The sequence below is a fragment of the Haplochromis burtoni genome, unplaced genomic scaffold (assembly GCF_018398535.1).
Source record: "Haplochromis burtoni strain Fernald_Lab_line unplaced genomic scaffold, NCSU_Asbu1 Contig_67, whole genome shotgun sequence".
Taxonomy (NCBI): Eukaryota; Metazoa; Chordata; class Actinopteri; order Cichliformes; family Cichlidae; genus Haplochromis; species Haplochromis burtoni.
Window position 1 is genome coordinate 2,102,581 of NW_024582428.1, and position 14,598 is coordinate 2,117,178.

General features: G+C 38.5%; 1 protein-coding gene across 4 annotated transcripts in view; it reads right to left on the minus strand.

Annotated features, from left to right (window-relative positions):
• Positions 1-14,598, minus strand: part of pik3r3b (phosphoinositide-3-kinase, regulatory subunit 3b (gamma)) — a 188,473-nt gene that overhangs the window by 122,316 nt on the left and 51,559 nt on the right. For all 4 annotated transcript variants that reach the window (XM_042221467.1, XM_042221468.1, XM_042221466.1 and 1 more), the window contains 2 exons: positions 10,211-10,285; positions 9,166-9,240 (listed from right to left, as the gene is read on the minus strand). In XM_042221467.1, coding sequence (XP_042077401.1) covers positions 9,166-9,240; positions 10,211-10,285 — 150 coding nt within the window. The remainder of the gene's footprint in view (positions 1-9,165; positions 9,241-10,210; positions 10,286-14,598) is intronic.

Genomic DNA, 14,598 nt, shown 5'->3' on the forward strand with positions numbered 1-14,598 from the left:
CAAACTAAAAACTACTTCCAAAAACATTCAGCTTTGATATTAATGAGTGTTTTGGGTTCATTGAGAACATGGTTGTTGTTCAATAATAAAATTATTCCTCAAAAATACAACTTGCCTAATAATTCTGCACTCCCTGTATATTTCTACACTTTGTTTTCCCTCTTGGGTGAAAAATAATAAATATATAATGCAATTAGTGTTAGTGGAATAAAATGTTCCTCTAGCAAGTTCTTAAAAATACTTGCTGTATTTGGAGCCAAAGAACCATTTTATCAATTTTTACCAAATGCTTTGCGACAAACTGACTGACTGTTTCCACCACACATCCACTGTGAACGAATGTCTGATCAGCTGTTTATGAGTATGTGCAGCTGCTGACTGTAAAATTACTGGATTCCAATAGGTTACTGACGGACCCCAGAGGAAGATGATGACATCACTTCCAACCAATAGCAGGACAGAGACTGGGAGACAACTGGTAGCAGAGACAGAAAGAATAGAAGGATGCAGATGGAAGAAAAAGATGGAGTAGAGGAGTGATTTTAATTTCTGTTTTGCTGAACTCAGCAGCCACTGTCACTGAAGCACAAGGGAGAAGAAAAGGAATGGCGATGAATGAGTGAATAAAAAAGGACATAAAAGTTCAAAAGGGAAGAGAGAGAGAGACTGAAGAGCACTAAAAAATGCAAAAAGAAATAATATTATTTAAGAGTTCCGGTGTTGTAGATTGCTTGTTGCTGTGAGAGGCAACCAAATAATTTGATGGGAAAATGTGAGCAAAGATAACAAAGTAGTATGTCCTCATCTATCTGCAGTGTCTCTCTATGCTTCCATGCACACTGTTTTATAATCTGTGTAGCAGAATATTCTGTAACAGTTTAAGTGAACATGAGTCATCATTTCCAAAACAGACACTGCCCACTCTGTGCCATTGCACAGTGTTTGTGTGTTTGCATATATCTGAGCACTTCCATGTAATCATCACAAGCAACTACTTCAAACTCAGTTAAAAGCATAAAACACACATACTCAGAGGCCTCACACCAGAGATACTAGTACACATACAAAGTAAAGATGTTTCCTATTGTAATAAAATCAAAAAAACACTACTACTTTTATACTTTTCACAGAAAGAACATTCTTAAACTCTAAAGTACTTTTGCACAGCTTATAATAGCTTTTAGTGAAATCCTCAGTTGATCCACTATCTCAAACAAGATGTTTTAGCTGCAGGAGGAAATAAACTGCAGGGTACACCAACAACCAAGCATCACTCTTGGTGTGTACCATTTGCCAGGGTGGCAATGGCAGGCTACTGGAGTGCCTCTCTCTCTCTCTCTCTCTCTCTCTCTCTCTCTCTCGATAGATAGATAGATAGATAGATAGATAGATAGATAGATAGATAGATGTTGTCACTCTTCAGGTGTGAAACACATGCTGGTACTCACAGATACAGAAGTTCCAGCACACACACAGTGTTACTGGGCCAACTCACTGAGCGCTGTGTGGGCACGGCAGAACCAGTCTGCTAAAAAAGGCTAGCTGTTACCATGGCAACTCTCAGGCCATGTACCAATCACAGGTCAATTTGATGAGGTAATGTTCCTAAACCCTTTCAGAGTAACTCAGACACTTATACGCTCACTTTGACTCCTCTAAGAAAATACTGTACACGTGCAACATACCAAATAAAGCACACACAGCCAATCATGTCAGTTGGCAGGATCTGAGGCTGTGGAATAATGTGAGAATTTCTGTACAATATACAACTCCCTGTTACATAATATTATTCCATAACATGCAACACAAATGCAGAACAGAGAAGTCAGAGTACTTCAGCAGCTTGGATATACTTCCTGCAGACTGATGTTTCACTGCCTCTGAAACATCAGAACACCGTTCCAACAAAGGTTTTATTTACTATTATCAGTTATTCAATTCAGTTTAGTTTTCATAGTGCCACATCAGAACAAAAGTCTCCTAAAGCCACTTAATGTTCTAAATTAAAGACCCTAAAATAATTCAGAGAAGCCGCAACAAGAGGTAGACACACTCTGGAAGGGAGCCAGAGATTAATAATAACTCATAATTAAATGGAGTGTATAAACACATGGTCAGTGAAAAAGGAGTGAGAGAAGGAGAAACGCTCAGTACATCATGGCAATCTAAGTCTATTGCAGTATATAAATGTACTACCATACACAGTATACAAACATGGATAGAGGATTTGGAAATGACCTTCAAGACTTGCATATTTCCTGGTTAACCTTTGACTTTGTAGCAATAGGGCCACCACTTGCAGGAGGCGCCAGGCCCCACAGGCAGTAGAGGTCGGGTGCAATGTGTGCCGGGCTGCGACCAGGAGCTGAGGCCCTGGCGGACCGACCGAGACTTCAACGCTCATTGGGCAACAACAGTGAGACCTGGAGGGACGTGATTGAGAGGAACGGGTTCAAGGATCTGACCCTGAGCGGGTTTTTATTCTTGGACTTCTGTGCAAACCACAGTTTGTCTGTAAGTCAAACCTCAGATACAGGAGGAAAAATAGCTGTGGAACACTGGATTGCCATGAGAGTAAACATGACTTTGTTGCCTATTATTTGTCAAATTTTTATTTTTATTTTTTAAATAGGGCAGCAGGGTGTTGCAGTGGTTAGCATTGTTGCCTCATAGTAAAAAGGTCCTGGGTTTCAATCCACTATCTGGCCAAGGCCTTTCTGTATGTAGTTTGCATGCTCTCCCCATGTCTGGATGGGTTCGCTCTGATAGCTTTCTCCACAGTCCAAAGACATGCAGTTGGTGGGTTTAGGTTTATCGGTGGGGACCTGTCCAGGGTGCACCTTATATTTTGCCCTATGACAGCTGGGCTGCTCTTGTTGACGATACAGCATTAAGGCTCAGGGGTAAAACGTATCTTTACAGCCTTTGTAGTACAAAATACAATTTGGGGCTCTATTAATAGTCACATCTTCATAACAAAGGCACTGTGGCTAATAATGAGATTTTTTCATAACTTAGCTCTTTGCTGAATGTTCAAAATGGTATTGTAGTTTCTGCTTTTTGGACCCTGCTTCACAGAACTATGTAACAAATCTTTGTTGTACAGGCCATCCAAGAAGTTTGTTCTTTAGTTTTGTTTAGTGAAATTCTAGTACTTTATTATTCTTTTAGGTAATACCAATTAGTAGGCACGTATATCTGTGCCCCCTACAGTTTTTGTTGGTGCAGCTTGTGGAACAAACTTGCATTAGCTGATAACTTAGTACTCCACTCCATCATCCAAATATTGTCAATATGGTCTGTGAAACGCTAACATGGTGGTGGCCAAAAGTTAAACATTAAGGCTTCAAAATGTGGATTCCACAAGCCAACAGGCGATATTACATCAGCCACAGTGATTGCAGTATAGACAGTCTATACTTAAAGAAAAACACTCATTCATTATATTTCTTTATCTTTGCCTTGTATTTCTTCTGAGTGTGTAATTCAAAACCATAATTGAAAGAGAAAAATATTCCTGTGTGTGATGCTGAGGCACGGAGGAAGACAGTGTTTCCTTTCTTGTTTCCCTCCCACTCTCTCTCCATTGTTTCTCACATATACCACCCCTACGTGCCCTTCAGTATTTCATCCAAACCCTTCCTATATGACTATTCACATGACCTCATACTCAGACGTCAACACAAATCTCCCCACAAGTTACCTTTTGATATATTTATATTCCATAAACTCTGTCCACCTGTGTTAGATCACATATCATACAGAACACAGTTATAGAGTGCATGCAATTTCTGTCATTCAGCCCCTTTATGCTTTAACATATATCTGGGTGTGCATGTCAGGGCTTTGTTATATATTTCTCTGCCTATATGTCAGCTTCTTTAATTCAATAATATGTGCATACCCAATGGTAATGGTCTAAAAAGGGTCAGGTTTCAGGTGTGTGCGCATGTATCTATACGCATGTATCTGGCAAGCTGTGTAAAGTGTTTTGAGTGCTCGGATAAATAACAAAAGTACTATATAGGAATCAGTCCATTTACTATGTTGTGTGGCTCAGCATCCAATGTCTTCAGTCTTTTTAAAACCTTTTGAAAGTATGATGTATTACCTAAGCCTATGTTTATAGCTGTGTGTGTGTGTGTGTGTGTGTGTGTGTGTGTGTTTAGTATTTCTGTGTGTGTGTGTGTGTGTGTTTGTGTTCTTAAGAGCCTTAGAAAGACAATAACATATAACATAAATGATGAAAAATACATAATAGTGATGTAGCATCATTAGTACTAACCTCTTAGGATTCCAGGTAGCATAACTACTGAAACACCGAAATTAGTTCTGCATCAGTCCATAAAATACATTTTTAAATAGTTTTAGAATTATCTTCATTCAAGATTTACTTTGTAAATTATATTACTAATATTTAAAATTAGAGGGAGTGCACTCGATTAACCATTATCTTAATATTCTTCTTGTTATTACAATAAAAATAATATTTTAACAATAATAATTCCATGTAAATGTGCCAGAGAGTGGACATGTGTTAGGGCAAAATTCAGTTTTATATAAGCTTTATATAACATCACACCATACTGGTAAGAACTAATGAAATATCTGTTTTTGACCCACTATCATACGCATAAATAACAAAAACTAAGAATAAATGTCTCATATCCTCCTGGCCAGCTACCTGCTTACCATGCTCCAACTGAGAGTGGAGTCTAGAGTGTAATTTTGTAAGCTCCCCTCCCCTTTCTCCCAAAATTAAAGTACAGAGCCAGAGCACTCCCTGGTGGTGCCAAAACTGAACTTCAAATACTACAATTTGGCCAAGCTTTGTCTTTTTTCCTGACTATCTACTTTACCTGGTTTTGGAGCTGTGTTTTCTGATGATCCACTTGTTGCTTGCAGATGATTACAAATTAACCAACACAGCAAAAGGAAGAGCCCATTTAATTTTAGCAAGAGTCACTTTGTTTGAAAAGATAAGAAACATAATTTCAGTTTCAATTGAGTGCACAAGCTAAAACAAATGTTTGATGTTGCTATTTTAGTACACAAGAAGGCTTCACTTGTAATCTTATTTGTCTGCTAACCAAATAGCTTTTAGACAGTTACATATACAGTACAGTGAAAAAGCATTTGTGGCATATTATCACATTTTGCACACACTTGCATGACATCAAACACATTTTTATGTTAGATGAAGGTAACCTCGGTAAATAAAAAATATTTTTAAAATGATGATTTCATTTATCAAAAGAATAGGACTTTGCAAACCTCCATGGCCCCTGTGTAGTATGGGATGGTTTTTATTTTGTACTCTTCTACTCTACTTAAGCAGTCAAAGCACTTTATACAACATCCCTCATTCACACAAGCACTTTTTTCTATGCTTTTTCTATCTAATATTCACACTCTGATGAACAAATAGGGCAGCTACTTGGGGTTCAGCAAGGATATGTTGGCATACAGACTACAGCAGCCAGTGATCAAACCACCAACCTTCCAACTAGTAGATGATCTGCTCCACTGAGCTATAGTTAGCAGACAATTGCCCCTAAACCTAATAAAAGCCTTTATGTTCTTTTTTTGGTCGGCATAGGTTTTTGCCACAGAAGTCAAAGATGGATCACATTTTTGCTCAGTCTCTTCCTCTCTTTTTATCTCCCGGATTAGATGTTTTTCTACTCTGGAGTAATTTTGGTACACCTGCCAATGCTGGGAAGGGGGGCAGATAGATTTGGATAGCTTTTTTACCCATAATAAATTGCATTTTATATTTACTTAAGTTATATTTCTGTAACAATAACATTTGTTTGATGACCTGAAAGTGTGACAAATATGTAAAAACCAAAGAAATCTGGAAGGGGCAAAATGCTTTTTCATGTCATTGTACGTGTACCAGTTTGAATGCATTCAGGACAATTCTGAATAGAGCAACCATGTTTGTGCAGTTATTGCTAGGAGGTGTGGAACAAGAAGAGAAAAGGGACCTGTGTGAAGTCAGTGTTAAGTGAAACAAAAGAGGTGCCTGTAAGTCAATAATTCAATAATTATCTGACCTGAAAGAACTGGTAATAGTGATAGAGTTTAAAAAACAGTTTTCGCCCATGCTGTTACAATATAGAGAAATCTAATCAATAAGAATAATTACTGGAACACCAGCTATTTATGTATACAGAATGGTAGATATACAATATATTATCAAGCAGTAAAAAGCACACTATTTTAACATTATTTTATGCGATTCAAGCAAAGGTACCATCTGGAAGAAACCCATGCAAGGACATGTACTCCATTTAAAAAGGCCCCTGCTGTGATTGGAACCAGGAGCCTTCTTCCTGTGAGACAGGAGTGCTAACTACTGAACCACTGTGCCACAGTTTGTATATGCCCAGGATATTTTCTGGTTTGCACTTTGTTAGATCCCAGATACCCCTGATCTGGACTGGCTCTCCATCCTTCGGGTCAGAGTCCCTTATTTAATTTGATTTAATTCTCCTGTTTGGCTGCCATGTTCCTGTGTCGACTTCGCATCTTCTCCTTGTATCTGCATGGATTTCCTCCCACGTTTAATAACTGCACGATAAATTAATTAATGACTTAATAATGTCAGGGTGTATCCAGGGTGTACCCTGTCTTCTTTCTATGACAGCTAGATTAGACTCCAGCCTAAGGACACAACATCAATACTTTAAAAGATACAACCCATGAGACAAGCTTTTGTACCCCTAAAGGCACAATAAGGTACTTAAAAGATAAAATAGGTATCTTTTTACCAACCATTGGGTCTGTGATAGAAGCGCTTGGAGGATCCCCAGTTATTGATAATTCAATTATTTCATTTCCCTCAGTTTAGTATTCCTACAACAGAATATTTAATGTGTGAACATCTTCCATGAAATTTTCCTTAAAATCAAAGATGTTGTTGTTGCTGTGAATCTAAATGCTAAATATCTACACTGTAAGTAGTTGGTGCAGATTAAAGCCATGTATTTACTGTTTACTCACACCACATGCGTGCAAGTGAGCTTTTCTGTGTGACCAGAGCCTGTGAATATTACACTCACAGTGTTTGGATCACTGATCATGGACGTGTATTACTCTGTGCTCATTGAACACAGGCAAGAAACGTCTGGTCATTTTTTTCTATTAGGAACTCTTAAGAAATACCCAAAATCATCAGCAATGTTAAAATGGTACTAAATGCTATCAAGTGTAAAGGGCAGATTTTCCTGCTACAAAATAAACAAATGAATAGCTCCTTTGTGTTTGATGTTATAAAAGACAATACTCTAGAGCAGGTGATCAGCTAATTCGGTTGGTCAAGTATCCTTGAGCAAGATACTGAAACCCAAGTTGCTCTCTGATGTGTTCACCGATATGTGAATATAAGATAGAAACCACTGCAGTGTCGAAAAAGGTGCTAGTGTAAATGGCTGAATGAGGCACTTTTGACTTATTACAGTTTTGATTTATCAAAGGTCCTGTTTGACTTTTGCTTAATTAAAAAAGAACACAAAGGTGAGATTTGTATGCTTGAACTTTTACGTTTATTAACTTTAAATTTTAAATTTCCTCAGGTTTACAGTGTGCTGACAAGTTTCCATGACAGACAGGGAGTACAGCAGTAGTTACCATGCCGACACCAAGAGTCAAAAACTAAGTCATAGGTAGTGTTAGGATTTTATAAATACAAATACTGGTATTTATATTCTTAGTGTTCCGAACTTGCATGTTCATGTGTTTTGTTTTGTGCAGGTGATGCATCTTTTTATGTTAATTCAGCCCTGCTCCGGTTGGTGCGTGGATACACCGCCCCGACGTGACTGGTTCCAGCTGGAGGACCCGCCCATTAAAAGGAGGCTGGAGTGCTACGGCGGGAGAGGTCCTCGTGTTTCTCCTCTATGACCCAGCAGGTTAACCTGTGGCAGCCACTGTTCTGCAGTGGCTTTAAAAGTTGTGGAAGTGGAGTGGGTAGGGGTGAGCTGCCGTTTCTTTTGATCACCCGTTTTCTCCTTTTTGACTTAGTTAAGGAGGTCAGACTCTGTCTTTATTTTTGACTTTGTTTTGGTAAGGTCAGGGGTGCGGATGTGTCAGTCTTGTTTATTGCCTGGTCCTAGACGGGTCGTAACATTATTATACTGATACTTAGTGATACTTTTATCAAGAGCACTGTCCCTTTTTAACATAATGGAAAATGTTTTAAGGGCTACCTTTGACACACTGGTTACAATAACCTTTTTCATGTCAACCTCATACTAATCAGCTGTTTGGTGACATGTTTCTGGTGCCAGCTGGTGATCACCACACATCACATCACCAAATATGATCAGCAGTTGTCAACTTGACACTGACATACTGGTAGTCAAGCCCATTCCCAGAGACAATAATTAATTTTGGCCAAAGATGGGAGTAAGTTAGTGGATGCAAAGAGGCAATATGAGAATCTTTGCAGGTTCTGAGTGTTAGGGGTTTTCAGTTTTACATCATTGTTGAACTTTGATTTTGATATTATTTATCATTTCTAGTTTTTTGGTTTCTTAGAGTTCTCTGTCTTATAGTTTATGTCTCTGTGTTCCATAGTTGCTCTGTCTCCCCTGTCAGCTGTGTCCCCTTGTCAAGTCCGCGTCTCTGTGTTATGTTTCCTGTTTTACTTTAAAGGTTCGTGTCTCATGTTAATGTGTTTGGTTTTGCTTCCCATGTCTTAGCCCTGATTTGTCCCAGCTGTGTTTCCCTCCCGTCTCCCATTCCCTGATTGCTCCCTCTGTGTATTTAAGCCCTGTGTTTTCTTTGATCTGTGTTGTGGTCTCCCTCATCCTATGCTCTCTGCCCTGCCTGCCTGCTCAAAGTGTCTGCACCTTGGGTCCACAGTTTCTGCCTGTACACAGCTCATGACACTGAGATGTAAAGAGAATGATCACTTTCATTGTGATATGATTTAAAATATTTCTATCATTTAGATATGAATGGTCAAGCAATATTTTCCTTAAATACTCAGACAAATCGGTCACATTCAGAGTCTGAGACTCAGCTCATTACCGCCTTATCTTGGACGTTTGATTGAACTGGCACCTCATAAAAAACCCTTTCAGTAAATATTTACTGAATACATTATTATACATTATTTTTGCTCCAACATTTAACTTATTTTGAAGGGGTCCGTACCTGATTCTAGAGACTGGCGGAGCTCTACAGGTCCACTGGATGCTGGTGGGGCTTGGTACAGAGAATCATTAAGATCTGGACAGCACACACAAGCGGACAAAGAGGAACGAAGTCAGTCGAGAAATGACTGTGTCAGACAGAAAATATGATGTTCCTCTGGGCTAAGAAACAGTGATATACATTATATTATACAAATGATCAAGTCTGCTATTCAGGCTCCAGGCTAAATGTGGTGAATTGTGTTATATTTTTCATGCAGCCCTGTTGAATTATAAAATTCTTCACCTGCTGCCCTCAGAAGACAGAACCATACCACACATATTTATTATTTCTCATGTGGGAGAAGGTGGATTTATTTTTAAATAAGTGACGGAATGAAAAGATGGAGATTAATCTCACATCTCTAACCACAGAGCAGGAGTCAGGACATGGTTAGACTCATGAAAAGTAAAACCAGCCTGGCTCTCTGCAACATTTGAAAATAAGGCTCGGAGCATATTTAAAGCTCACTAATCATCATGTTGGATTTGTAGCCCAGAAGCAGAAATGTACACATGCAGAAATGTACTCAGTGGTCACATGCTGAGATTATAATTGAATGCAAAGAATACTGATCTTAATGGTTAAGGCTGATACAATTTTTGCAAAATGTGAGAGCCTCCTCTGTAGTATGAATGAATATTAGGGCAAATTTGAAGAAAAATTATCTTGACAATATATTGCATTATATCTCGGTGAGTTAATATATTATAATTAAGAAAGAGCATGTATACCTACCTAATAATTATCCAATAATTTATAATAATTTGAATATAAGTAGCCTCATCCTCTAGTAATATATTTTTTGATATACCCTGGTAATAAATAAAGTCCTCTCTATCGATACTTACATTTATTAACCGTATATATTATATAGATATATAGTTATATATATATTTAATCTCAATACATGTAAGTGGTTGGCTTCCAAATAAATGATGGCATTGTGTGTAGTTACCTGGTAATAAATATACTTAGTACACAATGATGTTGCTTTTTCTCTCACCATGTTTCTTGATGGTCTCGATGAGTCTCCAAACAATCACAGGTGCTGCTTCAGAAAGAAGTTCTGCCTCCACACCTGAGACCGAGAAATAAAAGCCTTTATCATTGTTCTTGCCTGGAAACAATCAGACATCAACATAAGGATAATTTTAGTTCTAATTTTTCATTTGCATAGTGATTATAATTTGGAAAATAATTTACTACTGCCAAAAAACTGAAAAAAGAGAAAAACATTGTTATAAGACTACAACCAACATTTCTGAAGACTTGCTGAGCCCGACAACAAGAGGCGTGGTTTTTCTTTTCAATTTCTGCAATCCACCCATCTAGACTGATGGATCCAAGTGCGTATGTGTGCTTTCATGTGTGTGCCCTCCAGGGAATGTGTACACACACACACATACACAGAGAAACAAACACAGACAGCAGCATAAAGGCCTTGTAAATGTCAGTGATGAGTTCATACTTGGGTCAAAACTTCACATGCCACCGTGTGACACATACACACACACACACACACACACACACAGAAAAATAGCAGCTTCTTAAGGCACATAAATACATACATGTTAAGTTGTAGTCTTTTAGTGCTAGCATACAAAACACTAAAGAAAACTAAACACGTACACGACACATGAACATATCAATGTGTAACTACAGCATAAATAGCTACAGCAGAGCGTATGCATGCACTGTACAGACAACCTCTGAGCATTTTTTAAAGGTTGGTTTATCATGCTGCACATATGCATGAAAAAGATGACTAACATTACTGAAGAAAGAGCAAGAAAACATGGTATCGTCTATAAACAGGGCTTCTTACTGAGATCTTGGTGAAGTAGAATTAAATCACTGAAAACGTGTTGATACTCTAAAGCAGAGTATGAACAAATTAGCTTTAAGGAGCTGCTCTTATACTATCCATTATTATGCAGCCAATAAATCTTTCAACTAACTGAACATTCTTTTAAAATTATTGGCAACGTTTGGGGCATCCAGGGATGTGCTGGTAGAGCAGTCCACCTACAAATCGGATGATTAATGCATCGATTCTTCTGTGCATGTGCCAGAGTAGTTTTGTGCAAGATACTGAACCTCAAGTGTTCCCTAATGCATCCACTGTGAGTGTTGAAAACACCAGCCCATTTTTTTTTTCAAACACTTATTCCCACAGAGATCACCTAACTTGAAAATAAAACTATAGTTAATAATAGTAGCTTGCACAAATTTTTTGGGGAGTATGCTGTAGTATACTGTACATGGGTACAATACATTTTAAAAAAATCTTAATGGCTCCAAGTTCCCTTTGTATTGTTTTTATTCACCAGTTTGGTGAGTTTTTATTGGTCATTCACCAGATCTTTGTTAGTGACGCGGTTTCTACAAATATTTCACCTTTACCGCACAAGAAAGGAAGCTATGGTTTCCTCCATGCTGTGTATAGAAAAGATGGAGGGAGCTTCTGGGTGTGAAAAGTGCAGCCAATGTAGACTTTCCTTAAGCCTGCAGTCTTTCTAATGGCTAGTGGGGGGCTCCTCTAATGGTTTACAGAAGTCAACGTGCATGGCCAGAAGTCTATGAACAAACCTATTTCAGCTTCTTTGATCTCAGTAAACAGATCCCTGATGAGTTGTTGGTCTTAGTCACGAGTTTCGAGACTTCCTGAGTACAACATGATGTTCGTTTTTAGGAAGCCACCAACTAGTGGGTTTGGAAAGAAACCTTTTATTTATTAAGGGTAATAAAAGTGGAATTAGAACTTATAGCATACAGATATAGTCTGTTATTTCACTACTTGAAATTTAAATATAGGTCACTGAAGCATTCCAAATGACAGGATCATGCGGATTTTATAAAATGATGGTAACTTTGTGTTTTATTTTATTTTCTCTATATCTAATATTTTAATGTGTAGCTAATGAAGTCAGGGTCATCCCATGGCTCGTCTCTACCACAACATTGCTAATATTCTGTTAATGTCTTTTCTCCTTTATTCCATCTTTACTTTGTTTTTTTTGTGTGCCCTCTCACTTTCTTTTTCCCAAGCTGCTCCTCAACTTGTCCCTATCCCTCCCTCTATTTCATCCTCTTAATAAACTTTTCCTTCACCTAACAATTCATGCCTAGTTGCTCTCTTCTGCCCACATACTCTTTCTCACCATATCGTTTTAGCTTAGCAGTTCCCACCCTCCTTTGTTTTGATGGTCACACTTGTGTCCTATCATAGCACACACACAGCCAAGTATTAGTCACGCTGAATTAAATGACACCTGTAAATGACACTTGTCTTTTAATGATGTCAAACACACTTGCACAAAAAAATCATATTTAAAAACTTAACACACACTTAGTCACCATGTTTACAGGTTTACAGACCTGCTATTTCCTGCACTGATTATGTTTATGTGAGCGGCCAGTTGAGTGTATTATTTCAGATGTGTATGCATGTGTGGCTGTCAGTGTGAGCAATGACAAAGAATGCTGAGGAATTTCCGGAGATATCGGTCGTTAAATGCACAGTGCTTTCATTAATGTCACTGTCGAAATGTATTACAAAGACAATAGCTCAGCCAGAGGACAGGAGAGGACAATAGAAGAGAGGAGAGAAAAGAAAAGTGATAACAGAGGTAAAAAAAAGAGGAGATATGTAAAGAGCATGAGTAAAGAGAAAAATCAGAGCGAGATGGAAAAGAGGAGAAGAAGGGAGAAAGTAGAAGTAAGAAGAAGGTAAGAGGGGTCTCAATAGGAGGATGAGGGGAAAGTGAATAAGAAGAGAGCATTGAAAAAACTGAATTCAACATGGATAAAAAGAGCAAAAAACAAAAGAGGGCAACCCCAAGAAGAGGAGAATCAGGGATTAAATAACAAACATGAGGACAAAAGCAAAGAGGACAAAAAGAGAGAATATATAATAAAGACAAGAGGACAGATCAGGGTGGATATTACACGGCGGGGATAGTGAGAGATGAGAGGAAAAATCAGAAGAGGACAAACAAGAAAGGAAAAAGTGAAGAACTGAAAAGTAAATGGACAAATGAAAACACAAAAGAGTAGAAAAAAGAAGAAAGGAAGAAGAACAGAAGAAAATGATGAAAGAAGAGGACAAAGAAGAAGAGACTGGTGGATGAAAATAAAGACAAAAGGAGAAGAGAGGAGCTGACTCCATTCCTTCAGCTCTGCAGCAGATCACCCCACCCCACCCCCAGCCCCCATTAGACAGAGGGTAGGGTGCTACAAACAAAGAAATACAGAGACACAGTTGAAAGTCAGATAAACAGATAGAGATGAACCCCAAGAGAAGATTAACGTGACTGTATGCACCAGTATAGTATGCACATCGTACAATGAGACAGAAAGACAGATGGAAGGGGACACACACACACACACACACATGCGCGCGCGGTCTGTCCACACAGATGTTCTCTCATTAAAACATTTTCCACCGTACTATACTGTATAAATCTGATACTATGGTACACACATACCCTCAGAGCTACCAACAGCTGTGGTCCCGATCAGCAGTGTCTGAAAATGATTTATTGATCGGTGAAGCTGGCATTATGAAGTGGGACCAGAATCACTATTTCGCGTTTACATTCAAATTTAGTATGCCCCGCCCACACCACACACAACACACACACACACAACACATCAACACATCACAACACACACACACACACACACACTGAACATACATAACACACATCACACACAACACACCACACACACAACACACACCACATCACACATCACACTTACAGATAAAAATCTATCAAATAATTAAGGTGATAAGTACAAGAATTATATATCAAGAAGTTTTCTTCCAGTGTCTTTCTATAAATCGTTTTATCATATTGGCTCTCTTGATGTATAATAAATCATGTTTAGGTCAAACACTTGCACGATGAGTATGAAATTCACTCATATTTGATGTTCACACGCCAATATGTTTACGTTTTCATCCTAAGTCCCTGTGCAACATCTCAGATCTTTGTCCCTCTCAGATGGAGGTGCTGTGTTCAGTTCTGCAATAATATACAGTGACACCAGGGGGCAGCTGACTCCAGACCTGACTGGACAGTCCTGTTCCTTTAATCGGAGCTACAGCAGAGGGAAGCCACATTTGGTTTGGAAAGGCTGTTTTGTTTCATCTCAGGAAGACAAGTTTAATGTACAGGGTGGCTGTGGTTACAATGTAGCTTGCCATCACCAGTGTGTGAATGTGTGTGTGAATGGGTGGATGATTGGATATGTAAAGCGCTTTGGGGTCCTTAGGGACTAGTAAAGGGCTATATAAATATAGGCCATTTACCATTCAATGTAAGTCTTCAGGTAAAACTCACATGAGATGAGGCAAACTATAATGTGCAATATGTGATCTACACAGCA